Raw genomic sequence first — 21,688 nt, forward strand, 5'->3', positions numbered from 1 at the left:
TAAATATGAAAATATCATATATCTTGTGCAACATATTATTATATGAACATAACATGATCGCAGATAGTACAAAATATCCCACGATATGTTGCGGTTTATCTTATCAGTGCCAGATGATTTTGCTAAACCTTATCATTATCAGGCTACATTCGGCCGACTGTTTGCTCTGAGGGCAATTAACCTGTGTTGGGGAAAATCTAAATTTCTTTGATGTATTAGAATCTTTTCTTCTACCCTGTATATGTGTCCCGCTACAGGGGTCACTCCCCTTTCTTCTCATGGCTGAGGGTTGTTGTGGTCATTACGTGGAATTGTACAACTTTCTTGGCATTAATAATGGAGTGGTTTGCCATTGCCTTCTCCATTTCACACACAAGTTAATAATCAACCAGATTGCAGGAAAACATCGTGTGTTTTCCTTCACCGGAAGTGGTGGATGATGAAAACAACTATACATGAATCAGATTGGTATACAAACTCATATGGCACGAGTAGGATTCGAACCTGGAACTTTTCGATCCACGGGCGGGCGTCTTAACCATTACACCACCACCATTTCCCTTTCCTTTTCCAAAAATCTTTATTCACCCCCGCAGTAATTCATCCATGACTCCCGCCATCTCTTCCGCAGTCTCCCTTTGCCCCTATAAGCCCTTCTTTGAGTGCCTCAAAGAGTAGCCAGTCGCTTATCCTTATCCAGATTCCGTGGTAAATTTACGCGGGCGAAGCCGCAGGCAAAATCTAATTAATTATAAAACAAATTTCCAGTGTCTGTTTTAGGTCTATGATCTATTTGTATGTATGTTTAGATCTAACTATATGTATGCTTCGATTAAAAAATACATTTTTGACGCCAGCTTTTTTTATCGTCAGAGTGTACACATACTTATGTCACGTCCGTATATTTAAACCGTTGATAAGTTACCTGGTCGGCAGCCAATCCTGAGTGTACCATGGTCAATATGGTCATGCATTCATAATACTGTACTGTCATTCAAACTAAACAAAATATCAGCTCAATCCGGTGAAGTCGTCGACGTCTGAAGAATAGGTACACCCGAACAGGCAATGAATTGAAGCTTATATAATTAATTTCTCCCTCTCTCACCGTTTTCCCTGTTGTTTTCTCAGCCAAAAAAGCCTCCGAGCCCAGGCGCTTTTCTACTATTTCTTCTCAATTTTGCACGGTCTTGAGTAGTCTTCATATGTAATTTCCACGCGGAAAAAGTCGCGGGCAAAAACCAATAACGTCATAAATTGAGATGTTTTATATTTCGTCACGTTTGGTAAACGTGGCCGTATTACAGTGAAAGTTGTATAATTAGGAAGACAGCGCGAGCGACACACGTCGATCCTTGTGATTCTTTAGAGTGCTTGCTATGTTATTTATTTGCGGCTTATGGTTCCGCCCTAGAATAGGACCTCTTCATGTCCTCCGAACACGTCAGGCAGTCATCATTTTAATTTTATCTTGGCCGGAAGCGGAACAAGGACCGCGTGCAGGGTAGGTGTCAAGTCGACAGATTATGAAATATCGAAACATGATTTGTAAAATTGCAAATTAGTTAACAATCCCACGAGAAAATGTATCAGGTCATTGCATGGGATCTCATATACTTGATATGTGAGCATAATGGTTGATGTTATGGCTAACCTCCGAAGTGCAACTACAACAACAACAACCTATAGGTTTAGCCGACTGGACTTAGTGCAGCTAGTCTCAGTTGGGGCTACCTCTAGGTGCATCAGTTCCACTAGACCTAGATGTAGCCAACTTTACAGTGATATATCCAATTGTATACGAAGTCAATACGCAATGTACACGTCGGTGTGTATTCGACTGAATTCACACAAGTAGCAAATGTTGAAATACGGTCGCAGTAACTGGTTCGTGTACTGGAAATATGGCCAGTAATAAATCCGACTTACATGATTATGGTACTAATAGTAATTACACATACAGACAGACACGCAACGAAAATAAAGTGAAACGTGATACCGTGATTATATTTTATTATTCCTATGTTATAAACATTTTTTTTTCATTAATGTAAATAATAATTCTAACTATTCTAACAGTGTAACACAGTATAACAGTGGAACACATCAATGGACTAATAAGAAAATATTTAGATTATATTGAAATATGATTAGAGACTTAAGTACAGTCGGGAACAAATAAACCTAACCCCTGACCGAACTGACTTGTACCACTCGGGTTATGACTTGTACCACAATATATCGGCTCGCCACGTAAAAAATAATTTAAATTTTTTTTAACTAACAAAAAGACATCAAAAGATTACATGGCGCCCGTTAACATTGAACAAAGATTATATTACAACCAAATGTAAATAATTTTCCGGTTACACATGCACTGTCATGAATACAGGACTTGGGTTTTCCTGGGTTTCAATGTCTTTGTTACCCGATGACTGGTCCTTACTCCAGTCAGAAAATCTGAATGGTCAAAATCATTTTTTTGAGGTCTGAGAGTACATACACTTCTTGAAATTCTATGAATCTATTATTGATGATGAATTAATATGAATTAATGAACATTCGAAAACAATAGGCTACTTGCCAAATTTTTGTTTTGATGACTATTCAACGGCTCTTATACCATTAGAAACACCAGTGAAAAAATACTGTGATAATGAGAATACACACACATTTTTGCACTCGTCCAAACGCTCCATCCGTACTATATGACACGAACAAGTGACGTCACAACGTGCGAAAATGTTCGCGAGGAAAGATATGTTTGTTCGATGGCTACATTAAATATTACGTTTCTGGTGATGATTTCTTAATAAAAGTTGTTACAAAATTTTTGTTATTTATGATGGTTAAATTTATTTTTATAATTTCACACTTTTTGAAAATGGACTTTCTAACTAACTTTAAATCTTCGTATTTAGATCCAGCTGCATTGGTTTAGAAGCGGTGGTGGTGTAATGGTTAAGACGCCCGCCTGTGGATCAAAAGGTCCCAGGTTAAAATCCTACTCGTGCCATACGAGTTTGTATACAGATCTGACTCATATATAGTAGTTTTCATCGATCACCACTTGCTTCCGGTGAAGGAAAACATCGTGAGGAAACCTGCACCCTGGTTGATTATTATTAACTTGTGTGTATGGAGAAGGCAATTATACATATAATTTTTTACAATTCTCTGACCTTGGCAACTACCCTATTGTGGAAGTAGGAATAGATTTTGTGAAAGAATTATTTTTTTAAGCCTATGCTTAAAACATTAATTAATATTTTTTATAAAAGAAAAATATATAAAGATTTGGACTGAGGGTTAACCTGTCTCACAAAATTTGTGGTAATAATTATTAAAATTTTATTGTTAGCTATACATATTGAAGGAAAACATTTGAACATTCTCCCTAACCTGCAACCTAACCTAAGTTAGGTGAGAAGAAACGAACCTTTTGGTTCAAGTAACCAGTACTTTAAATACCTAACATAAATTTTGTTAAATATTTGTATTATTGACTAGAATTAGGTAAATTCATTAATTAAACCATTTAAAAACGAAACAATGAGCGACTTACACGTTTAAATCTAAAATTTTCCAACATATACACAAGTTTACCCGAACATGTCATATTTTCTCCATTTAAATATAATTTATGTGCATATATAAATAGGTGAATACACGGGCAAAACAAAAAATAAGAGATATAATGTCATTTGTCATTCAGACAATGATTTAGCACTTTGCCCCCCATTTTTGTTTGTTGCCATTTGCATACACTACTTGAACCTAGGGCTCATGTAAATTCGTCGGATTTCTAAATAATTTGAACATGCTTTTATGTCTTCAAATGCGTTGGTGAGCCGTACATTAAGTCTTGCTAAATAGTTAGTCTTGAAGAAAGTGATGAAATTTTTATTTATTTATAAATGAGGGCGCTGCCGCCTATCAGCTGGCGACACTGGGTGTTTATCAACTAATCTCGACCATTCTATTTGGTATTGCAATACCAAAAAAAGTAATTCGTTTAAAATCCGTTATTCACTTTCTTGACACTTGATAAATCACAAATGTGTCACTGGCTGACAGGTAGGTGCCAACAAATAATTGACTTAACAAGTGTAGCAAAACGAATGCTTAAAGTGTCGTGACGTATAATGTGCATCATAAAATATACTAAATATATAATGATGTTGATTTTTTTATTAACTAGCTGTTGCCCGCTGTACCGCCCGCATGAATTTCCTACAGGAACAGTTCTTTTTTCCGGTATAAACGGTTCCCACTGATAGTACCTTGTAATTTGTCCTTCTCCGCAATCTTAACTACGTCTACCTTAACGTCTACCTAATATGTTCTTCTCCGCAATCATAACACACCTAAATGTATGAAAAAAAAATTGACTGTTTTTATATATAGCGTGAAATGGTACAACAAAGACTTTAGCATTTATAGTATTCGTTGGGATTGGGATAGCATTAGTTGGGATAACTTGAATATGAATAAGTAGTATAATAGTTAAAAGTCAGACGTTAAACACGAAAAATTCCAAATTAGATCAAGAAGGCGATACATGAAAATATGACGTCACACATATTGTCATATTGTGCCATCTATCGTCTATACAAAGCTCGGTTTTGCAAAAAAGGGATAGCTATAACCTTTCCATTTATTCACAAACAAACTAGATTCTTATAAAAATTACTAGGATTTTATTTTGATTCTTCCACGCAAAAGCTAGATAGATAGATAGATGAACTGTTTATTGCACCATTCACAAGTGAGTCATAAGTTAATAAAGATAGTTTTAATTATATAATACGCGGAGCGCAATTTTGCATCAAATTTTGTGCTTTGCATTTGTTTATTTACAGAGCACATATGAGGATGTTGTAGCACGTAATGAATGGCGATCTGAGATCCATTAATCGAAGAATCAATTGTTCGAGCTCAAATATATTAATCCATATTTCACCTTTAAAAATCGACATTCAATTTTTTTTGTTTCGGTATAAACGATATAATAATGTATAAGCTAGGTATACCTATTGTCTATTTTCTTTAAAGTAATTAACTCCTTTTAAAGTAAAAATTATTGTTAAAACAGTATTGCCTGATTCTATTGAATCATTTGTTATGTTATCTTTCTTGTTTTTTATGAAATTAACTTACCTATTTTTTATTATAAACGCAAACTTTTGGAAAGAATCGCCATCCCCAGTGGTAGCCAAAATTATATGAAATTGTGCACATACATTTCGCTTTTCTTATCTTCAGTACAAATATTGCAAAGATAACACTGCAGAAATCCTACAGTCTCCTAATTAAAGATTGGCAAACGAAAGTAAACCACATCAGAGGTGGTTTATAGAAAGGTTTTTTAGGAGAAATGGACTTGGCAACAAATAGGTAATTACTTAATTGTAATTGTAATAAATTAGGTAAATGAATTTAAATAGGTCCCTAGATAGATAGGTCATTTTATTGCACTATTAACAGAAGAAACATAAGTTTTAAAGTGCGTGTGGTCTGAGGGCTTACTTCTTGAAATTTCATAAATTCATGATGAATAATCTAATGCACTAAACATTCCAAAACAATTGTGGAAGTTAGATTTTGTGAAATATATATGGAATAGCAGATGAAAAGAAACTAACAAAAATATAACCTTATTCATAAAATATATCATACCTACATATGGGATGGCAACACTGAACATGGAGTATTCAGAACCGCCAATAAATTTTGAAAAAATTAATGCAGTTTGTAGGACAAGCGTATGTAGGTGTAATTTAACGTGCAACATTTAATTACAGACAAACAAACAAAAGAACAACGGGACAGGGAACTCTAAATAAAATCTTGAAAATAGGGATGGTTTTTCTTTGTAGGGGTCTTATTTTTATGGATGTTCCATAATGGCCAATTTGGCCTAAAATTTACTTTTAATAATATGGAAAACAAGTATTTGATGAATCGAAATTATATTTAAAAAACACACACGTTTCTACTAAACCTACGCTTAAATTGGATTAACATAACAAGTTCCATCACGGTTTTTGAACCCGCGTTCTTGATTCCTCTTCGAGCATCTTTCTTGACTTATAAAATAATTAGTTACTGGCCGCATAGAATTCATTATCTGTGGCCGCGCGTATGTACAACGAGGTGCAGTGCAGTGTATGTACCAATATAACAAAGCATTTTTAATGAGTTTTAAACTTCGAACTCGACATAGTAGGTACCTAACCTACTTAAATCCAAGAATTTTAAAATTTGATTTGGCGCATATGTGTGCGTGAATATTTTTTCAATAAAGAATAAATACCTATTTACGCGGCCAAAACCAATTTAAGGAAATTTGGTGTTATATTATTGGTAGTAATTACCCCAGGTCATAGGCATAATTGGATTTACCACGGGATCAGGAAAATTCAGTATTTTTACACGCTAGCAAAAGCTAAAGTATACTATTCTTTTAAGTAGGTTGTAGGTACAGGCAACAGCACAAAGTTACCCTATACTACCTATTTATATAATAGCAGCTAGTTTGCTATGTATTTGGGTAGGTTGATGTGCCGTTGACTGTATAGCTATCTATTTATTGTCAACATTAAGAAATGATAAACAGTGTCATTTTTGGACTCCAAAAGATCACGTTTCATCAGATTCTGTGTAGGTACCTAACTTTACCTAATTTACGTAATTTTTAAATGTTAGGTTTTGTAATGTGTTAGCGAATTTATTTTTATAACTCGAATAAAGCAGACAACTGGATGACTGAACAACAGTCGGCGTATGAAACGGTGGCAAATATTTGAACGGACTATCTAATCGTAATCAGATAACTTTTGGTTTTGGTACATTGAAGTTTTATTAATAGTGTTATCGAAACAAAATTGCATCAATTCAAAGGCAAACACAATTAATAGCAAGTACCTACTAGAACTATGGTAATTACTATTCGTTTCGTTTCCCAACGTCCCGTAGACTTCAATACAAATAGAAGAGCAATATTATTATCAAACACGCGACCTTGCTCGATAACGCTATTTATTACAACTACTTACAGCTCAGACACAAATTCACAATGATTTTACAATACCGACCGACGGCAATGTGCTTATCATCTTTAACAACGCTTACCTATTTCATTTTTATATCTCGCGTCATGTCTAAACAGCAAAAAAATCATAGATCTACCTACAATTTGTATTTTTGTTCACGTTTTTTCACCAATAATATTTCCTCTTTCGGCGCCTAAGTAAACAACATGTAACAAGTGTTTGTTAAGGTATTTTTGCACGTTTTTGGACATACCTGGTTGGACAGGACATCTATGACGACATAGGCGAGGTAGACGATCTCCTCCTCGTCGGACCCTAGGGCCGCTCCGCCCAGGCCGCCGGTCCGGACGTGCAGCGCGCACACCCAGCCTCCGCTAATCATCGCGCCATGCAAAACGCACGCGCAGTATTCACAACACTATCAGTCAAACAAAACGTTTCACACACTGTCCATTTACCCGAAAATACCGAATCACTGTCCACAACGCGCTACTTTCTAACGGAATAGTACCAAAACCTACCGAGCGTTCTATACGTAGGCGGCTGTCACAGACGTGTCCAAAATTCACGTTCTTGTGTTTGTGTTAAGTCGAAAGCACTGGAGAAACCTGACGGTTACTCAACAATCGCTTCGCGTGTAGCGCGGACGGCGTTTTACCGCTAGCCGTCGACGTAAGCTGTTTCCGCTGCAGGTGAAAATCTAGAATTAACTAACATCACATCGGTAAACGAATTTCTGCCGAGGTTGTCCGGCGACTTCTGGTTTGTCGGTATCCCGTCCGCGTTTTGATTTGAATTCCGAATCGAACGCGTTCTTTCACTCTGATTACCACTAGCGTCCTAATGACGTCTGATTCTCGAGTTGTAAATAAATTTTGATGGAATATTTTGTGAACACGATTTTAAGGGCGACGCGAGCGTGCGTGCCGGCTCGATGGATCGACTGCGCGCAGGCTGCCCCCCTGTTGATTGTCAGTGCGCAGGTAACGCCAGGTGAGCGAGACGCGACGTTGCCACACCGACTATTATCATTGATGATGAGATATTTGCTATCTCTACCAGGCACTCCAACGTTCACGCATCGCTGAGAACGTCGTAAAACGATATTTTTATTCGATTCCAATATCGAACACCTGTTCAAATTCTTCGATGGAACGAGGACCGAGTATTGTTGATCGAAGTCAAATAGTGAATTGATGAAGTATCCGTAGGGTAACAACGTGGTAGAAGCAACGCATACGCATGACAGTTCTGTTAAGTTTCGTATACATTGCGTTTCAGTACGGTGTATTTATGATGTCGATGATGTGAAAACGGCAATGGTCTGCAAAAGTATCGAATTCGTTCAATTTGTAAGCGATATCAAAATTATAGCGATCAGCTGAAAATAAAATTATAGTGCGATGGCATAAATTGGAATTGCTGAGTTGTATTTTTGCGAACACCCTAATGATCAAATTATTTGGTTAGCATAAATTGAGGTGTTGCACAAAAACAGTGTGTTGATGTGTGGAAATTATACCTACGACCTACGAGTCGTATGTTTGTCAATATTTGTGTAAATAAAATAGCATTTACTGATTTACACACACCTACGAAATGTATAATTACTAGGTAACTGTGGTAACTGTTCATGATCTGAGGCCTTAGATGCCTTAGGTATCTGTATTACTTTATGAGAAGATGCTTTGGTTAAAGTTTAACTTGTGTATCTATCTTATCTAGGCAACTAGGTAGGTAGGTACCGCTATGCATCATCTAATATCTGTCTGTGTAGGTATATCCTAAGTTCGAACAGCTGATGGCTGCATTAGATTTAGGTATTAAATTTTTTACCTTTTTTGGACAAAATATTTATTTTTATATTCTGGTATATTTAGACCACATACCATTAGACGTTAAGTTATTTATTATGCATCGAGATATGTGTGGGCTGTTTGCACAGTTGTACTACATGTGAGTAAATCGAGTTTAAATAAAAGGGGATTTTGAATTCTAATATCAAATGTTTGTTTTTAGGAAAGTTTTTTTTTTAAACCTTCTCTCGTAGTAGGTATTCTAATATAAATGTTCATAGAAAACTAATTAAAAAATTATTACTACAAAAATTAGTCTGAAAATATTTAGACAATCAAACTTCTCAAATTCATTGCAATATCGCCTCTATTAGCGCCGCATAGATTTTATATGAAGTTACCCAACTTGAGAATGTGACGTTTAATTTGATATCGCCTTATATATTATCTATGATATCGCCAAATGTGGCATCTGGATATACATACATATACAGTATAGTAGGTAGGTTAGGTAGTATGATGTGGTTGGAGCTATGGGTGTGGAGTCTAGCATAAATAACGGGATGTATAGAGGTACGGAGTGAAACGTCAACCAGTATTCTGGGACGCGATATAATAAACAAACTTGTAACTAACTTTAAGCAAGCATGTAACTAAATAAATATTTATATTTTTTTGGTAACTTAATATGAGGAAAGGCTGCATCCAACTAATATTATAAATGCAAAAGTTTGTGAGGATGTAGGTACCTGTGTGTGTATTTGTTACTCCTTCAAAACCTACTGGACAGATTGTTCTGAAATTTGGTACACGGGTTGAATATAACCTGGAACAACACATAGGGTATTTTTATCCCGAAATTATCATACTTAATGGAAGGATGCAGAATATAATATCCCGGCAGATAGAATATAACTTGGAAAGGCTAGTAAATTATATTATGTTACAGGACATTAATATTTAAGCTATCGTAAACGTTTTTAGTTACAGTATTGTAACTAAAAACAATACTGTAACTAAAACTAAGTTTTAGTTACAGTATTGTTTTTCGCAAGTTTTATTTTTTATCGTGTAATCTTACTTACTAGTAAGTAAGATTACACGATAAAAAATAAAACTTGCGCACGAGTGTACCACAACGACACAACGTTCTCGCGTCATTGGACTGACGTGGAGGGTCGGGGGTCGCAGAACATGGTAATTACAGACCTTGGATCGACTGCGACAACCTCTGCGCTGTTACAACTAAGTTTTACTTGAGTATCTATGTAAATACTTTAGAGTTCCGTAACTCAAAAGATAAAAATAAAAACGGAACCTGTGTAGGATCAGTTCGTTGTACGTCGTCTGTCAAGACCATTTTGTTTTAGGAAAGCGGAGAGGTATCTAGTTGTGATTTTATATTTATATTCATATCTAATTAGCGGCCCGTCCCGGCTTGGCTAGGGTAAAAACATAATAAATAACACACCATTGGCGAAAACCGTACGAAAATCCCGTGCAATAGTTCTAATTTTCAGACAGACAGCTTCGACAGTGGACTTTGTTTTATAATATGTAAACATAAGGTCTTAAGGTATCATTTACTCTATTAAACGTAAGTCAACATAATCGAAAGATATGACCATTTATATCGCATATTATTTTTAGATTTCACAAGAAAATCGATTATAACCTAAGAGTACTTTCCATTGGCATGGAATCATGAAATTTGACAAGAAGTAATGGGTTTACAATACAAATAAAGGGAAAAGTCTGAATATCGTACATATTTTAGTTACATAACGAAAAAGCTAGTTTTATGGAACCCTCGGTGCACGAGCATGACTCGCACTTGACCGGGTTTTTGAACACTGCACATTTTTTTATAATTTTCTCAGTATATAGGTACATGGAAAAGAGCAACTTCCAAGAGAAGTGAATAAAGATTTATATCAACTTTCCATTCAATTAAGTCAGATCTGCTGATTACTGTGTGGGACAAAAAAAAACAACGAAAATATAGTCATTTTTTCACCTATATCCTTGGAAACTAATTCGGTTTCATCATCCAATACTGCAAACAAAATTAGTGATTTTAAATTAAGAACAACAATTTCCCGCGAAAACGCGCCGCCTACGAGCGCGCTCGCCGCTGATTGGTTGTCGTCTCCGTAAAATCCAAGATGGACGCCCACCGCTCATATTACCGCCACACATGAACCGATAAACATATTTCTGGACGACGAATGGAGTGACCTATTTCGTTCGCACTCCTATACCTACTCGTTTATGAGTGACGTGGCACAATAGAGGCGTTTCTAATGCAGTTTGCACTCTTGTAGTAACACCTAGTTCTAAACAGAATACATCATACCGATCACCCTTCGCCTTCTGGCCTATATTTTATCCAATTTTCCATCAAATACCATACCTACTAAGTAGATACTTGAGAACTACAAATATTCGTATAAATAAAGGTACAATTATCTACAATCAGAAGAAGATATTGAATAATAGGTAAAACAATTCTTTATATGTTGAATACTAGCGACTCGACCAGGCTTTGTACGGCCTAATGGGCTGTATTATATATAAACTTATAAATTGTCAACCAGTGAAAACTGCATTAGAATCCGTTGAAGAGTGGTTGTCGAAGCGCTGCGACCGCTGCGGCGAGTGACTTTATTTATGTAATATGGCTGTTAGTTTATGAACGTCCGCCTGTCATCAACCCTCTTTGGGAATGCTATTTCGGCTTAGCTACTGAAGGATTTTTCATCCCTTATTGGCCTCGTCCTACATACATGTGCCTGTTCTAGGGCGTGACCTACACACCACTAGAATACCACTCAATCTTAGTATACGAGCAACTAGGTATCTAAGAAATGACAGGTCTTCAAGATATCATCATTGAGGTATTTTCGTTTATTTATAGTTTACAGGTATATAGATAGGGCCCTGATATCCAACGCTTTACGACTGGGGAAGAATCCATCAGATAAAAGAGATAGATTGCCAAAACCGGGCCTGGAAGGAGCAAATCCAGCTGGCTGGATGTACTTATTGTGAGGTAACCCTCCACAAACTTCTTTATTGCTACTTTAGCGGACCTGAGTGGATTCGGCATACATTAATGTTTTTTTTTATTGTTTTTGTTTTTATTTACCAAAAGCACTCATATACAAACTACACAATGTTTATGCATTCGCGTCGTCATCTGTCTGATTTCGGCGATAGTGTGCAGGCATATGAATAAGGGTGACAATAAAATGCGACCTTAACTACCTAGGTAATAAATAATAGAGTCCATTGGCAGCGCTTACGCGCGCTCCAAAAACCTTCATCTAAACTATCTTCTTTAAAGTTTATTACGCACTTATATCCTTTTGTCTTTTTGCAAACAAAGACAACAACACGATATAAAAGGTAGCTAGAGTAGGTACCTCTGCTACCTTTCTTCCAGGAATAATCTTCGTACGGCTTTTTGTAATGCGTAATGATAAAAACTCTTGCAAGAGAGATAGAAATATGAATAGCATAGCCCGTTAAAAAGAGACAACGATAATAAGTTATCGTTGTCTAGTTACATTTTGTTTAGGTACTTACCTAATGCACCTGACTATTTTTCACCTGACTACGCTTTGAAAAGGGTAATATAACTCAATAAGTACTAAATGGTACTAGTAACAGTAGTGGCATATTTCTCGATTTTTTTTTTCTTGACGTGGATGTGGGTGATCAACAAGAATCTACAAAATGCCCTCCGCGTTTGTCAGTTTCTAGCACAGTTCTAGGCTTTCTTCTTATAAACCACTCAACGGGGACGGAGTCGAACCAGTCGCTAGAGTATGTATTATATTTTCAATGCGCAATCAATAATATAATATCCTATTCTATACAATATAATATATCCTAAATCTCGTTAAAGACATTCATGTTCCTTTTTTAATAAAATAGTAGGTATCTAAGCATTAATTTATTAATATTGTTTAGTCTACAAGAGTAAAATTTGTCTACCAATTTTAGACATATTTACTAAATTTTAAGACGAAACAAACTACAGAACAACTAAAAAATAATTACCTAGGTACTAATAATAATAATAATAGAATTTTAAAAAAGCAGGCAGGAATGGAAGTTAGTAGGTACCTAGTTAGTAGCCGGAATAACCGGAAGTATCGAGTTTACAAGTACAATTACAATTTATACAAGTACAATTTAAAATAGGCGCGTAAATTTTATGTGTAATTTTATGCCAGCAACTTGATCTCGACTCGAATGATATTATTACCTTCTTTGCTACATAATATCAAAACACACATATAAGAACATCATTCTAAGCATATACTTCATATTTCATCGAACAAATGAAGAACTACAGATGTTGAATTTATTTAAGATGTTAGTTACTTCGAAATATCATATAAGAAATATCCCGATGGATGGTTATTTTATTTATAAAAAAAATTACAGGATTAACATCACATATATTTTGCGCCCTGGCAACACTATTTTGTGACAGATGTTTACGCGCCAAACAACAATGGTCGCTGGGTAACGTTTGCTACAATATCTTTTACTCGTTTTTTGGTACATTTTAATAAAGATTTAGTGAACATTATTGTGAATATTATTGTTAATACGTTGATATATTTCACTCTATCTATAATGTTTTGTGATAGTCGATTGCTTCTTGATGTCAATTTTAACAAATAGTCTGGCTTGACTGTTGCGTGAAGCTCCGCTAGCTTCATCGAGTGTTTTTTGTTAATTATTGTACAAATATTGTGTGAGACATGGCTGCGATAACTCCCCGGCGGTCATCTCGCATTCCACATTCTCACACGCCGAAAATGTCCGAAAGAAAGAAAGCCCTATTCCAAGGCGCTTCTCAGCCAAGTAGGGAGTCACTGACTGAACATCGGAAGCTCCCGGTAGTTGATAGTGAGAGCGACAGTGAGGACTGTGATTTGGGCATTATGGGAGCTCTGGATTCCAGCTCTGATGAGAACGACAATGGACCTAGAACTCCTGAGAGGAATATATGGCGTGAGTATGAAATTTGTGTCATATCCTGTTAATTTTAACATTTCTACTACTGAATGTTTATAATTGTTGACCACTGGAATTGAATTCGATTACATAGTAGTATTGAGGTTAATAAACCTAGATTACATAGTAATTGGTCTTATGATAGCTTTTGTGAGTATAACATATAAATGAGTGTAGGTTTGATGAGGTTTTAATCATATAAATGAGATTTGAGTACTCCTATATAACTGTGATTATAAGCTAGGCATGCTGTCGATTTGATATTATACATTGTAGAGCTAAGTTTATGGTGTTAATTACTAAGGTTATGAATTAAAAGCATCTGTAGATTTGTTTGTCTAAGATCTTAAAATACTACTTGATAAGAACTTATCTTTGTATTTAATACTGATAATGGGTTGTAGATTGTGTCTCTACAACCCATTATCAGTATTAAATCCATCAAATCAAACCCTACACAATTTATTAACCACACTTTATTTTGCCTCTAGATGAGACAAGAAGCCAAACACGAAAACTGCTCAAAGAAAATCAAGATCTTAAGAACTTCATTAAGTCTCCTTTCACCCTGAAGAAGTATCAATCTAGATATTGCCCTGATGCAAAATGCACAGGCTCGGTATCCACCCCATGCACGCCTCACTTCCACAACCACCCTGGGACTCCTTCTTCAACTCATTCTTGTGCAAGTGTCCATACAACTTCGTCAACCTCGAGCCGGGCTCGGAAAAGCCTTGCCAGTCTCATTGCTGACACAGAGAGCTGTAGCAGCTCTCTGAAAGATTTAAACTTTGACACGGATTCTGGGACAGATTCGAAAGAAAACACCCCCTCAAAAGTCCGCAGATCAACCCGCAAACAGAAAACACCACAACTCAACTTTAAAGGTGTTCTACTCGAACAGAAGAAGAACTTATTGTCCCCTATGAAAATTGCTGTGGTATGTCTCACAAAAATGGATATGACCAGTGTCATATCACCAACTCAAATGCTAAAAACCCCACAAACAACTGAATCTAATCAGTCACCTCCCAAAATAAGCCACAATCGGCGTTCAGTAGTTGAGATTAATGAAAGTCCTGAATCTTATTGTGAGAGTGATAAGAGTCATAAAAGGGTACGGAACGACAGCCTGACAGACCATGGGCCTACTTCGAAGTACCCAAGGCTTGAAAATGCAGCGCCCAAAGCGCGTCTATCGCTATTCAATAGTGACAGGCTGAAAGAAATACTTTCAGCAAAGTCTTTCTATGGTAAAAGTAATCCTGAACTCAACACTAGCATTACAGCAAAGATATCTAATGCCATTGAGGCGACTAGCTCCCACCCTCGCAGGCCATTCTCCCACTCCCACTCACACAGGCGCAAGAGGAGACCTGGTCAGATCAACATGGGTGTTAAACACAGGATTAGGAAGCCTAAATTAAACAAGGCCAGAATTAACTTAATTGGGAATAAATCCTTTAATAACACAGCAAATAGCTCTGTGTTGAATGCCAGCGTGGTGTCTAATGTTAGCGTCAATGATAGCTCTATTTTGAGCCAGAACTCTTCTCAGGAAATCGGGAATGGTAAGTGTGATTTTTGTGATTACCTGTAGAAAATACCGTGACCTACTGAAGGTCTTCATTTATGGAGATTTGTGGAACAAACCTTGTGGTATTTAGAGAATTACGACATTGCTCTACTCTGTGCTAAAAAAATATTAAATTATACCATGTTGATTCATCCATCAATGGATACATAAATATTTTAGCACAGCCATATCATGTATTAAATTAAATAGAAGAAATAGCAATAATTTTCGACAAAGAAATAAGTCCATGTATTTTCTAAGTAGTCGTAACTTCTAAGTTGTGCAATAATGTTTTTTAATATAATAAATGAAAAAAGAAAGTAACAAACATGCAAATATCTTCGCATGATTTTATATTTATAATGGGTCAAAATTAAGTAAAAATAATTCATAATTTAGTTATTAAACAATGTATATCTTACACAGAGAAAGCAGATCCATTTGACAAAGAAAAGCAGACTATCGAAGCTCTCCTCAGCCAATGGACCGAGGAGGAGGTCCCAGAAGCTGAGCTTCGATACTCCAAACCCGATGTGCCCTGCTTCAACAGCACCGTCATCCAAGAGACCAGTCAAATCTTTGAACCAGTAACTGCTATTCCTGTGCCAACGGCTCCTACAGAAGTCCCAACAGATTCGGATGCAGTGATAGTAGAATTAGGGGCTAAGGAAGTAGCAGTGAATCAGGATGTAGTGATGGCTGAGAGTCACACCGCTGATCATGGGGATGTGCCGAAGAGTGGACAGTTCCTGCCTGTGGAAGGAGGATACATCTTGGTTGATGATAATGCTGAACCAGGTAAGTTATCTTGTAGATTTTATTCTCTCCTGACAATAATATAAGCTTGTGTCAAAAAAAATTCATTTTTGTAAAAAAGTTATTTATAAGACGCAAAAATTATTGCTGTTGTAATTTTGTTTTGAATAAAAAAATAATATGCTTTAGGAACATTTTCCTATGAAATGTATCTGAAATAAATAATGATTTATTTATATCCCAGGGCTGGCAAGCGACGAAGATTTGACGGACCTGGACGCGATCGAGCGCGAGCTGAAGATGTTGGACGAACAGATCCTGCAGATGGCGCAGTCCAACAACATCGACCCGGACGCCGTCATCGCCTCCACTGAGACCGCTGTACTTGCAGGTGTGTGTACCCCAACACAGTAATATTATATATTTTTAAGGCACGGATCACCACAAGTTGGGTTTCCAAAGGGCGTAGACCTCGATGAAGATGCCGGGACGGCCTAGAAATGTTTCATAGTTGGCAACATATGGCCCAAAACAAACAAATGGAAGACAAAAGTTTGCGCTGCAGTGGGACACGTAAATAGGCTGTTAAAAAAAATCTTGAGGCAACCAAACGGAATATAGATTAAAAAGATAATTATTAGTTATTATAAACCAGTGGTCCGCAAAGTGCGTACCGCGGCACACTGGTGTAGCTGGTGTGCCTCGGAAAAATAAGTGCCCCCGCCCGCTACCCGCTATGCTTTACGACTATTTTTGATAAATAGTAAATATTGTTTCATTTTTTAATAATGAATATCATATCATTTTTTAATATTTTTAATAAAAATGTATCGTTTTTGTTATCTCGAATACAAACAAGTTTGAGCCTTGAGGAACATTGACCTATATTACAATACATTAGAACAGAATAACATTCACACAGCTGTTCAACAGCGATGTTATACAGTCAGGGCTGTCAAAAAATATCTTCTAATTCGTCCATCCCTTTCAATATACTATTTGTGGAGAAGTGAAACTGTATTTATATTAATTATCTGCAGTGAGAACTCCATCGCCGTCGCCGACCGAAGAAACAGCGAAGCCACAAAAGCTGTTCCCGATCTTCAGCAACCCCAACCCTGGGACCACCACACCCAACACTAAGGGTGAGATCAATTAATTCTTAAAATCACTGCAATGAAAAACTTCCAACTAGTCAGCTCAATTGTAATAAATTTTGTTTGGTTAAACGTGTGTTGTATCTATATATTTTTTGTCAGTACAGTATGTTTTTTGTATACTTTTTGATCATATATACTATTAGAAAAAAAATGTAAGAAACAATAATGGTAAGCCCTTCTGCCACAATAGGGACCAATACTGTTTAAATTATTTTTTTTTGACATTTCTTCTTAACAGTGGTCGTTCCAAACCAAAATGTCAGTTAGCTTTTAAAGAAATTACTACATAATCACATAGAATTTGACATAAAAAGGTATCAGAAGAGCTAGTTCAACTGTCTTCATTTACGCCCATTAAAACAAACTTTTAAGTAATATTCTATATGTTTTCAGAATCCGAAAAAAGCAAGAGATGCATTCTGAAAAACGGATCGGATCAATATGTGATAGACGCGGGACAGAAGAGGTTTGGAGCCACCCAGTGTCATGAGTGTGGAGCTATTTATCAGGTAACTGTTGGATATTTTTAGGGCCAGTTTCACCGCTTGCTGGTAAACTGTCTGATAGTCTATGTGTAAATTGACAAACAGCATTAAGACTCGGTTTCACAAGTGTTGGATAAGGCGAATCACTTCAGGCAGATTTATCTAGCAGTTAGTTTATCTAAGAAAGGTCTTAAACAAAAGAAAATTAAGAATGTACCAGCAGATTCTCCTACCGCGTAAATCAACGGTGTAATACGGTGGAATGGCTCATTCCCTTAATTGACCACCATATACTTGTTGTCCATTTATTTCTGTTGTATTATTTTAGATCGGCGATCCACAAGACGAGCACGATCACTTGGTGCATCACAACGCAACCGATGTCATCAGGTTCAATGTAAGAGATATTTTATATGTTTTTGTTTGCGTCCACAGATATACATATTCTTATGTCCACGCACAGTCAAGCTAACCATTGAAACTTCGTGAAACGTAGGTTTGATATAACAATTATCCAGTCATTATTTACTTCTTACTATAAAATGGCTGACGACGAATCAGTAGATATAAAAAATGTTGGCTTGATGTCGTCAAGTGACATATGACAACTATGATAGAACAAAAATGTAGGAAAGCGGACCCTGGGCTTTGACTCTCAACGGCTGATGAAGTAGAATACGCTCAGATGAGGTAGAGAGACAGAACAAGTTTTAATTAAATGGCGTTGTATTAATGTTTATAGCTTGTGGTTTATGCCACTACTCTACAAAGTACAAAGTTTTGGTGCAAACTAACTAAATTATAATGTATTTTTTTAATGTTCCAAATATTTTTATTTCTTTTAAAATGTTTAGTTCACCGAAAAAAATTAATTTGAGTTTGAGCACTGTTTTAATCCATTGATTTTCAACCACCAGGGCTGGAAAGAAGAGTTTGTGGTGTTCCGCTCAGAGACCAGTCGTTGTATCCGAGTGAGAGGAACTGATCCTGGCTGGAAGAGAGTCCAAGCTCTGTTGCGGAGGTTGGTGCACCCGCAGCTGGGGTACGAGGCGGAGCTGAGGGGGGAGCCGCACACTTACACTGTGAGTATTCCCTCAGTTCTCGGTTGCATTAATTTTTTTTAAATATATGTGTAAAACCTACATTTGTTAATTGACGTCCTTGCTTGCCTGACGTTAATCCTTCCTGAGGAGGCTATTTTTGCCTATCAGGCGCATTAGGCTATTTCTCCTCGTACGATATCCACAATAGGATATAGAGTGGACCTATCTTAGGGCGGAACCACACGCCACCCCACCCACGTACACAGGATCGAGGAGATGGCGGAACAATATCGGCCAATTCCTACCAAAATGATCAGAGTTTACAATAGAAGGAGTCTAGTGGAAGAAAAAGGGTTTTGCCCAACAGTGGGACACAACATCCACAGGCTAGATAAAAAAAAGAGTAAATGGATCGATAATCTAGCTTTAAGTACCTTTTTTCCATGTTTTAGGCTTACCTATACATCGAGAAGAAAAAAATAGTAGGCTGCCTGGTGGTGGAGCCCAAGCTGAAGGGATACAAGCTGATCCCAGGGGACCCGGACTGCTGCAGCGTTGAGCATTATCCAGTCAAGTGAGTGTTTGTTATACAGTTTGTCTATAAGACTAGTTGAGTAGCAAGTTTTTGAATTGCACAATAAATTATATGATTGTAAAGAATATTAAATTGACTATCTTCGTCCCAAATTGCAATTCCTTTTGCAAAATGGGGTATTTCATAAAATGCCGCTTTAGCAAAATGTTCCCTAAAAATTGGCATTTTGTCGAAGAATGTATAAATTTGGCGTTTTTAGGTTTTGATATGTAACCTCATGGTAGATATAAATATGTTATTGAAATGCCAAAGGAATTAAATTAGTTCCTAAAGATTGGTTTGTTTTGTAAAATCCACTTTTGTACGTGGACAATAACATATATTGTCTCCGTAGATGTGGCGTGTCCCGCGTGTGGACGCACCGCAGCGCGCGCAGGCGCGGCGTCGCGGCGCGCATGATGGACTGCGCACGCGCAAGCTTCCTCTACGGCGCCGCTCTCACCATCGCCGACCTCGCCTTCAGCGCCCCCACGGCTGCGGGGAAGGCCTTCGCTGCCAGCTACACAGGCACACAGAACTTCTATGTGTACTTGGATTAGCTTTTTTAATCCAAAACTGTGTTAAAAAGTGATTTGTTAAGTGCAGTGTAACATGTATGTTTACAGCAGCTGAGAAAATAATTTCCAATGCTAGTTACACACTATCGGCGAACTCGGACAGATGCTGACGCGAATTAATGTACATTGTTGTTTTTATGTGAACTTTTTATCACCGCAAGGAAAAACCACCAATATGCGTCGAAATGGTCAAGTTTGACGAACTGTTTGTCAATAATGGATTTCCCAACTTATATGTATGAAGGATGTGCCTACCCCCATTGGGTGTGATAGTACATTTGTATGTGTATGATTTCCAACCGAAGAATATTTCATAATTAGAGTTTTACGAATTGAGCAGGTATTTAATGTACAGCTGGTGAAAAAACGTATATTGGTAATTTGAATATCGATCTGTTAATATTTTAAAAATTAATTTATATTATGATAAAAAAAATATCACATATAAACTAGTGAAATTTGAAACACAAACTCTGAAATGCAATGTGTGAAGTGTTTTTCTACAATACTTGTATTTCAAAATATTGTTGAATATTCCTGGATTACGATTTTTTATAATTTTCGGGACCAAAATTATTGTTAATTTAAGTGCCTTTAGTCAAGGTGTGCCAATTTATAAATTAATGTTAGATATTGAGATTTTTAGATATATTTTACCTTTTAGAAGCTTTTTAAGGTGCAGAAATAATGCGTATTGGTACACGTTTATTGTATGTAATTGTTAATGGTTGCCTAGCATACGCGTGCACACGTGCGTTACAATTGCGTATAATATACATGGACCGTTTTGCAACACGCGTTCAGGCAACATGGCCTTTGCTTTAAATTATGTGATTTCTAGCTAGGAGGAATATTTTATGCTGTTTTTGTAAGAAAAACTTAAAAAGTGCAATGGCAAATATCAACAAATACTAACTTTGATCAATGCCAGCTAGCTCTCTATTTCCCAGATGACGTTCTAATACGCTTATAATGTAGTTGTAAATTAGTTTTTGTACTTATTTTTAGTTAAAATGGAATTATTAGGGTTAACTAACACTAGGATAGAAGCACAGAAGAAAAGTTTCCAATTGTTCTTTACTTGCTGTAACTCATTTAGAATAGGTACCGATTGCTTTTGACTTAAACTCTGTGTTAGTATGAGTTGACTCTCATTTTTATTTGTACATGTGTCTCATGAACCTGTGGCGACATCTACCACGCTAGTTTTTCATGTTTTTAAACTTATTCTCGTCTGCAAGTTTTATTTTAGCTTGTTCATGAATATATTATATTCCTGGTGTTATTTTAATTTATAATAGAACCATATCGTTTTTTAGGAGTTTTTTATTGTATGAATTTTCATTTAAGATTGTGGAAGCCTCATAGTTTAGTGGCAAGTCCAAAGATATTTTGTACCTAACATTGCCATAGACTTGTACATATTATTTATTTGTAGACTTTCAGTTCTACAATTCCTACTCATTCAATTTTAAGTTAATATTTTATTGATAATTGTTTCTGATTTAGAATACATAATACCTTTAAAATTTGCATTTATGTTAAGTTGCACGGGATGTGCCCTCTGATTTTAAATAAAAGTACTGGTTTTATAAAGTTTTTGTGTTTTATTCTACAGAGAAAGATGAATG

At 36.4% G+C, this 21,688-nt stretch overlaps 2 protein-coding genes across 2 annotated transcripts in view; one reads left to right on the top strand and one right to left on the bottom strand.

The window, feature by feature from the left end:
• The window catches only part of fus (fusilli), a 55,909-nt gene extending 47,901 nt beyond the window's left edge, over nucleotides 1–8,008 (bottom strand). Inside the window, exon 1 of the mRNA XM_053762062.2 lies at nucleotides 7,309–8,008. Coding sequence (XP_053618037.1) covers nucleotides 7,309–7,437 — 129 coding nt within the window. The 5' untranslated portion in view covers nucleotides 7,438–8,008. The remainder of the gene's footprint in view (nucleotides 1–7,308) is intronic.
• Nucleotides 8,009–13,379: 5,371 nt separating this feature from the next.
• On the top strand, nucleotides 13,380–21,654 carry LOC128679861 (uncharacterized). Its single transcript, XM_053762339.2, has 10 exons — nucleotides 13,380–13,882; nucleotides 14,377–15,456; nucleotides 15,888–16,259; nucleotides 16,462–16,608; nucleotides 17,258–17,362; nucleotides 17,771–17,886; nucleotides 18,191–18,259; nucleotides 18,780–18,944; nucleotides 19,358–19,479; nucleotides 19,835–21,654. The coding sequence occupies exons 1-10, from the start codon at nucleotides 13,630–13,632 to the stop codon at nucleotides 20,037–20,039; spliced, it is 2,634 nt and encodes an 877-aa protein (XP_053618314.1). The 5' UTR covers nucleotides 13,380–13,629; the 3' UTR covers nucleotides 20,040–21,654.
• The last annotated feature ends 34 nt before the right edge of the window (nucleotides 21,655–21,688 follow it).

This window comes from Plodia interpunctella, chromosome 22 (genome assembly GCF_027563975.2).
Source record: "Plodia interpunctella isolate USDA-ARS_2022_Savannah chromosome 22, ilPloInte3.2, whole genome shotgun sequence".
Taxonomy (NCBI): Eukaryota; Metazoa; Arthropoda; class Insecta; order Lepidoptera; family Pyralidae; genus Plodia; species Plodia interpunctella.

Coding starts and splice junctions, on each gene's coding strand:
- LOC128679861 (XM_053762339.2), top strand. CDS start 13,630: ATGGCTGCGATAACTCCCCGGCGGTCATCTCGCATTCCACATTCTCAC. Junction 15,457..15,887: donor TTCTCAGGAAATCGGGAATG/GTAAGTGTGATT, acceptor TATCTTACACAG/AGAAAGCAGATCCATTTGAC. Junction 16,609..17,257: donor TGAGACCGCTGTACTTGCAG/GTGTGTGTACCC, acceptor AATTATCTGCAG/TGAGAACTCCATCGCCGTCG.